Below are 7,847 nucleotides of genomic sequence, written 5' to 3' on the forward strand. Positions count from 1 at the left end.
ATAAAACCCCATTTGACTCATTTCGGTAGTGAGAGTACTAGTCAAAAGGGCTGCACCATATAGCGGATCATCATATAATCTGTCCGTGTATGTATTTGCACACGCACTTTTAAAAATGCCTGTATACACCCCTGTTAGAGGTGGAAGCTCTGAAAAAAGAAGTCCATGACTTTTAAGATAATGACTGCCTTTCAAACCCTATTTAGTCAGCTTTTATGATTGGGATTTCATGAAAGCCATTTTGCATTGGCCCCGGTGACTGCTCACATCTGGACTCCCTTCAGAATGCTGCTGTGAACCTTTAAAGCTTATGGTGGTTTGAGAAAAATTACTACCTTGGCCTGAAGGAGGAGGAAAGGCTTGGCTGCTGAGGCATGTGTGTGTTTGTTTGTGTGTGTGTTGGGGGTGGTGGTGTTACAATTTTAAAATAATCATAGACTCATAGGGTTGGGAGGGCCCTTAGAGGTCTTCTAGTCCAACCCCCTGCTCGAGCCAGAGACCTTTTAGATTATGTCACCATCTTGACTTTTATTGACCACCCTGGTAGATGTTCTGTTTGGTTGGAAGATTATGAGGTGGAATCTTTTAAGGGATCGGCCTTTAACGATGACATTTCCTCTTCAGGAAAATTAAACCAGCTCCTTTTCTGGTTGATTGATTGGTTGATTGACAGATGGTCCCTAAATACGACTTATTTTCTGGACTCTTTGCACTGAAAGAATACGACATGTATGAATTCGTTCTTGGTTCTGTAGCTTGACTGGCTGAGTTTGAACGACACTATTTCAGAGAGCCTTCCTGTTGAACTTTGTGCTGTTATTTCATTGTTTTATGACTTCAGCCAATTTCATGGTCCAAAGTATACTGTTTGGGAAAACAACGTCCTCTTGAAAAACATCAGGACTTTTATTAAATTAATTGTTATTGATTACTTTTGTTAGGTTTATATTTTCCTTCCTTCCTCCAGGAGCAAAAGGGGGTATAAGCATGGATCCCTTTCTCTCTGTTTCCTGCAACCATGTAGGGTTGGGTTGGGCAGCAAGAGATTAACTCGGCCCAAGTCTCTCTCACACACAGGAAGTTTCATGGATGAGAATAGATGTGATCTTCCCAATCCTGGTCCAACATCTGGACCACTACAAATGTGTAGGCCTATTTGGACGACTAGATCTCTCCCCCTTATAACTCTACTGAAGTAATTCCAATTCTACGAAGGAATGAAGATCAACACAATAAAAAGGACTGCCCACTTTATTACATTTTTATGATTCAAAGGGCAGTTTGTAACCAAGTGGAGCTCTCCAAGTCCAATCTTAATATACTACTTAGTTGACTGCAATCATATTTTTCTTAGGCTTTATCGAACTTGTAGCCTATATAGTTCTGTCTGTCCAGCAACCCATCCATCCATGTCTATCCATCTGTCCACCTATCCATCCATCTGTGTATCCATCTATCCATCTATCTCTCTATCCATCTGTCCATCCATCTATCCATCCATCCGTCCGTCCGTCCATCCGTCTGTCTATCCATCCGTCCGTCTGTCCATCCATCCATCCATCCATCCATCCATCCATCCATCCATCCATCTGTCTATCCATCCATCTGTCTATCCATCCATCTGTCTATCTGTCTATCCATCCATCTGTCCATCCATCCATCCGTCTGTCCATCCATCCATCCATCCGTCCATCCATCCATCCATCCATCCATCTGTCTATCCATCCATCCATCCATCCATCCATCCATCCATCCATCCATCCATCTGTCTATCCATCTGTCTGTCTATCCATCCATCCATCCATCCATCTATTTGTCTATCCATCTGTCTATCCACCCACCCACCCACCCACCCACCATCTCATCTAACATAAGTCTGTCTGACTGTCATCTATCTACCAAAGTTAAATGAAAGGCAAGAACATCTGTAAACAAAGGCCTTAGGACCAACCAAAATGTCACCAAAACATTTCTCTAAATTTTTTTCTTAGTAAAGGTCTACAATAAACCTACAAAATGTGCCGGTAGAAGCAATAACAAGAATTTCTGGCATACTATCTGTCTGAAACATTGTACCCTGCGTGAGATCCTTCTTCTCATCCTGAAGCTGAGCATGGACGGAAATCAGTGTTTATGCTGTGATGCATGGAATTCATTTTTTCCTCCATCTGTTCTTTCCCAGTATAGTTTGGTAATGATCTGAGTGGATCCCCCTGAATTCTATGATTTTATTTTATTTTATTTTATTATATTATTATTGTATTTTATTGATTTTATTATTTAATTTTTTTCTCTCCCACCTTCAAAGCAGCGAACACATACCATCTTAATATTCCCTCCTTCTCCTATTTGGCTTACAACGATCTTGTGAGGTGGGTTGGGCTGAGAGGCTGCCACTGGCCCCAAATCATCCAAGTGGCTTCCATGCCTAGGGCAGAACTAGAATTCACAGTCTCCCAGTTTCAAGCCTGGTGCCTGAACCTCTAAACCAACCTAGGTCTCATTCATGGAGAGAGAGATTGCTTGCATCTCACTGTGTGTGGTGTCTGCGTATGAGAGGTCTGGGCTGCCTCCACCCTAACCAGAACTGAAATAACATTAGTTATCAGTAGCACCATCCATCTCTGCTCTCCCATTTGATCTGTAGAAGCTTACCTATTTAACACATCAGGACCAAAGATGTCTCAACTGTGGGTCTGGCTGAGTCAAGCCCCTTTTACCCTGGACAGTGTCTTCAGAAAGCCAGGAAAGAGGGTAAATGGCCCCCTCCTGACGTGATTTTTTATCTGAGTGGCAAACTTTCCTGTAGATGCTACGAAGCCTCCAGGTTGAAGGATTAGACTACAGCTCACCATCATTCAGAACTCTTCTGAAAACTGAAGCCATGAATCTCAGCTCGACAAATTGGAAAAGCCAGGGTGCAAATTTTGGGTTTCCTAAGGCGTCGCAGTGATGTCGTTCACTAGTTATCGGGCACCATAACATACGGAATAAGCAGCAACATCTGAACATGCAACCAGATGCACAGGAGAGTCTGGATGGTGACATCATGCCCTGGATATGGTCTCTGAACTTTGATATCTCCTACACCTTTGACCCTTCAGATGCTAATCAGCACTTGTGAACTAGGCACAGATCCATAATTATTTTGAGCACCCGTGGAAAGGACTGCATAAATGGTCCCCTTGGGCTGCTTCTGTACTTTGCCTGCGTGTCTGAATTAGCTCCAGAGACAGAAAGAACCCAGAAAAATGCAGTTTTGTTGCTTATGTTGCTAAAACGCTGCTTGAAGTCTCCTCCGTTTCTACCAACCACACAGGACTCTGTAGCAAATCACGTTAATTGATAGTGGGGGGATGTAATTGCATCATTGGGAAGTGGGTTTATTTATTTATTTTTTTCATTACCTTGCTTCTGCTGCCAGGACCACTGATGGCTACCTCGTGTGGGAGCTCTCGTGCTGATTCCTTAAGGTACCACCATTGGATTTCCAAGGAGTAAGAGGCAGATCCACTGGCCCGAAAAGCACAAGGCATCTCAATATCATCTCCCTCCCTAACCGTCACATCTTTAGGAACTTCGGTAAATGTAGCTGAAGATAAAAAGAAGGACAAGGAAACTAGAGGGTAGCAGAAAGGAAGGAAGGAAGGAGAATAGAGGAAGGAAGGAGGGAAGGAAGGAAGAGAGGTAGGGAGGGGAAAAGAGGGAAGGAGAGAGGGAGAAGCAAAGGGAGGAAGGAAAGGAAAGAAAGGAAGGGAGGGAGAGGAAAAGAGGGAGGGAGAGGCAGAGGGAAGAAGGAAGGAAGGAGCGAGAATAGAGGAAGGAAGAGAGGGAGGGAGGGAGAGGGAGAGGCAAAGGAGGAAGGAAAGGAAAGAAAGGAAGGGAGGAAGAGGAAAAGAGGGAGGGAGAAGAAGAAGGAAGAAGAAAGGAGCGAGAATAAGGAAGGAAGGAATAGAGGAAGGGGAAAGGGAGGGAGAGAGTGGGAGCAAAGGAGGAAGGGAGGAAGAAAGGGAGGGAGGGGAAAAGAGGGAGGGAGAGAGGGAGAGGCAAAGGGAAGAAGGAAAGAAGGAAGGAGAATAGAGGAAGGGCGGGAGGAAAGAGAAGGGAAGATATGAAGGAGGGAGGATGGGAGGGAAGGGAAGGGAAGAAGAAAGAAATGAAGGAAAGACAGACATTCCCAAGTACTTTTGCTAAAACCAGAGAGGCAAGCCAAAACCCTGCACCAGGGCAATTTCTCAGCCTCCTTCAACCCATGGAGACATTGCCACACAAACTGGTTCCCTGGTACACAACCACAAACACTGAGAAAGAAAGAAGGAAAGAAAGAAAGGAAACAAAAAGCAAAGGAAATCTGAAATACATCTAAACAACCCCTCCGAATGCCAAAGACCTTCCTGAAGTCCTTCTTCCAATTCCGAATAGGGCACCCATCTCCCTGCCAGTAAGTTCACCAGCCCTCCCTCCTTCTGAATGAGGGACCTGGGAAACCCTCCTCCTCCTCCCCAATACCAGGTAGACCCCCCCTCCCTATCACTGCAGTCTCGGCACCCATCCATGTCAGACAAGTGGCTAAGGAGCCCCTAAAAGTTTGCAGAAATCCTTCCTTCCCTCCCCTCGGATGCCCACGTCCTGGACTCTGCCAGCACCCATGCTTTGCCCCCCCTTTGGCAGCTGTGAGGCTTTGGGGATGGGCGTCCTGGTTCCCCCACCATTTCCCACAGTCTCCGGTTTAGCTTTGATTTTTTTCCCACCCTCTCTGCAGCAGAGTGCAGCTGGCCCCCAATCCTGCAGCTTTGGCTGTGTTTTTTGCACGCACCCTTTGGCTTCAGCCTCAAAACCGTGCATTTGCAGCCGGGGGGGGGGTACTTATGACCCATAGCTGCCCCTAACAGAGAGTCATTTTTTTTCACCCTCTGTTCCTTCATCTCTCTCTGTCTCTCTCATTTCTCTAGCCACAAACATGCGTAGCAATTTAGCAATTTAGTGTTTTGCCTTTCAGAAAACAGATGTGCTAATAAACATTGCACTGATTTCTTTTTAAAAAAAATAACTGTGGCAACTGCACAGAAGGGTAGGCTCTCTGGCACTCACCCCCTCCCCTCCCTCCCCTTGCTATTCACGTCCGACCTGCCTTATTTTGTACCTAGAGTACCCAAAAAAGATAAAAAGAAGTTTGCGGACTTACCCTGTACTAGGAGCAGCAAAGGAGCATTAAGCATCAAGTAAGATAGGGCGCCGAATAACCCTCGCTTTTCCATCTCATAAATGTATCCTTTAAGGTGCAAACGAACAAGAGGGGGGGAAAATTGGGAGGAATGGTCCTCACGCCGCCAGGCTAGGAATTCTTCAATCCCATGGCAAACCGTAGATCTCTAGACAAGAGTGTGGGCCGCCGGTTGTCCAGGATTTGGTTAAATCATCATCATCATCATCATCTCCACCGCCACCATCACCAAAACAAAACAAGAGATGGCTTCTAAAAAATCAAGACGCCTTTCAAGTCCAACAGGCTCAACAGTGTGGTTTTCGCCTCCCCCCCTCCTCCTCTGCTTCTGGAAGCTCGAATTAAATCCACATCCAGGTGGCCCCAAGGAAATCCAATGGTCATGAGGTCTGGAAGCTTGGATCCCTAAGCACAGAAGGGTAAATCTGGTCGGCTTCTTTCCTTCCCCCCGCTCCCCAAACGCCCCGTCTCTCCCCTTTCCTAAGGCAAAAAACCTCCCGGTTCAACTTCCTTGCGTCGGATGGGATTTTCCGGTGTCCAAAGAGAAGGAGGAACGCCAGAATCGGCTGGCCAGACCCATCGGAGGTCGTATATTTTTGGCTTTTTTCCCGTGCCCCCTCCCCGCTTTCTCTTAAGGGGTGGGTTTTTTTTTCTTCCAAAGGAGACGCCTGATCTCTGCAATATTCTTCTTTCTCTTCCGCCGCGCTCTGCTTTGCTCCTGCCAGATAGATCTGAAATCTCTCTCTCTTTCTCTCTCTTTCTCTCTCTCTCTCTCCCTCCACCACCTCCTCAGCGATGCAAAGTCCGAATTAAACGCAGGAATCAAAAGGCTGAATTCCTCCTGCCTTTTTTTTTAAAAAAAATATGTTTTAACCCCCTCGATTCGCGTCTCCAACGAAACACACACCGCTCAACCTATGCGAGGGACTTCGCGAGCTGACGTTCCCGGAGCGAGGCCGGTTCCGAAACGGAGACGGCGGGGGTGGGGTTAGGAAGGAGGGAGGGAGGGAAGGAAGGAAGGGAGCAAAATTAAAGTGTGCCTCCCTGAAATCAAAAGGGGTCGCGTCGGAAAGAGACACGCCCCCTCACCCCCCCCCCCACCACACCCCGGACATGGTCCCATCGCGCCATCCAAACTGGGGGATGGAAGGGAGGGGAGATGGAAAGGGAAGGCGGACACCCCCAAACTGTTTTTTTTTTTGGCTTGTCTGCTCGGTCGCCTTGCTCGAAGAAGGAGGGAAGGGGCAGGGAGGGGGCTGGGCGAGAGGAAGGGGAACCTCTCTCTCTCCCCCTCTCTCTCCCCCTTCCTCCCTCCCTCTCCCTTCCCCCTCCCTTTCCCCCTCCTCTCCTCCCCCTTCCTCCCTCCCCCCTTCCCTCCCTCTCTCCTTCTCCCTTCTCTCCCTCCCTCTCTCTGTGTGTTATGGGAGGGAGGTAGCCGATGGGGAAGTGCCTTCCGCGAGAGACCAGCGTCTGGTGGTCCCGAGGTGCGCTTTCCCACGTTCATCCCACAGGAGCCTTGTCCCAACCGGGGATCAAGAGGAGTCGCTTTCCACGAAGCTTCCTCCCCCCCCCCCACGAGCCATCCGGGCTAACAACATCCTAGAGGGGCCGTGTGTGTGTGTGTGTTTGGGTGGATCTCCCTTGCTTCCCCCCCCCCCCCTGCAAAAGCGCCAATTGCGCTTCAAGTTTCAGCAAAACAAGAAATAAATCGGGTGGGTGGGTGGCGTGTTATCCTCAATCTAAGAGACCCTTCTCTTAAAGCCCGACCCCTTTTCACAGGGGTCTCCTCCGACGCCTGGACGCCCCCCCTTGCAAACGCCCCCCCAAAACCCCTCTCCACTCCCCCTGCTCCGTCCCCCAGCAATAGTGGCCGTCACTCCCCCCCCTTTTTTTTTAACTATCGGCTTTTTCTTTTAAAAAGCCATTCATGACCCGGAGAGAACCCAGAAAGGGGAGGGGCAGGGGCTTTTAAAAGGAAAGGGAAATGAGCCGGTGGGGGCAGGGAGGGGACGCCCGGAGGAGATTTAGATAGCCGGGAGGTCAATCAGATGCCATCCAGGTCTTTCCCAATGCCCAAATATTGTCCCTTTGGTTCAAAAGCGGGATGCGGCTGCCTCTAGAGGAGCTGAAGGAGCAAGAAAGCTGGAAGAGGGGGGTAGAGCGAGGGTTGTTCTCCCCTTCCCCGTCTACACTAGCTGGAAGTCTGCATTGGAGAGGCCGAAGCGTGCCGGAGCTCGGACACAGGCCGAGAAGACGTAGCGGTGGTGAGTGAGTGAGTGATGGCGGGCGAGGGGAGTTGGAAGTGGGGACCGAACAGGACAGAGACTAGTTGATTCAGTTCAAGATGGATTTCCGGCTTGGGAGGAACGGCTACTTCTGCTGTGGCTGCTGCTGCTGGGCCGGAAGAGCGAAGAGGGGGTGTTAACGTCTCCGTTTCCCCACCCCCCGTGAAGGGACTTTGGAGAGGGTGGGGAGTGGGGGAAGGAGATACTCACCTGCCCTCATCTGGAATTGCTGAATGTGGGCAAGGGGCGTTTGGAACCTCTTTTTCCCCCTTCTTTCTCAGAAAGCTAACTGGATTTATCTCCCCCCTCACTCCCTGTGGATGCTTTAAGGAGAAGGT

The 7,847-nt window shown here is 48.8% G+C and overlaps 1 protein-coding gene across 1 annotated transcript in view; it reads right to left on the reverse strand.

The window, feature by feature from the left end:
• Positions 1-6,205, reverse strand: part of VSTM2B (V-set and transmembrane domain containing 2B) — a 48,140-nt gene extending 41,935 nt beyond the window's left edge. The window contains exons 1-2 of the mRNA XM_081963242.1: positions 5,186-6,205; positions 3,408-3,592 (exon numbers count right to left, since the gene is read on the reverse strand). Of these exons, the coding sequence (XP_081819368.1) occupies positions 3,408-3,592; positions 5,186-5,258 (258 nt within the window). The 5' untranslated portion in view covers positions 5,259-6,205. The remainder of the gene's footprint in view (positions 1-3,407; positions 3,593-5,185) is intronic.
• Between the last annotated feature and the right edge of the window lie 1,642 nt (positions 6,206-7,847).

Source organism: Natrix helvetica (genome assembly GCF_964273705.1).
Source record: "Natrix helvetica genome assembly, chromosome: 10".
Classification (NCBI taxonomy): Eukaryota; Metazoa; Chordata; class Lepidosauria; order Squamata; family Natricidae; genus Natrix; species Natrix helvetica.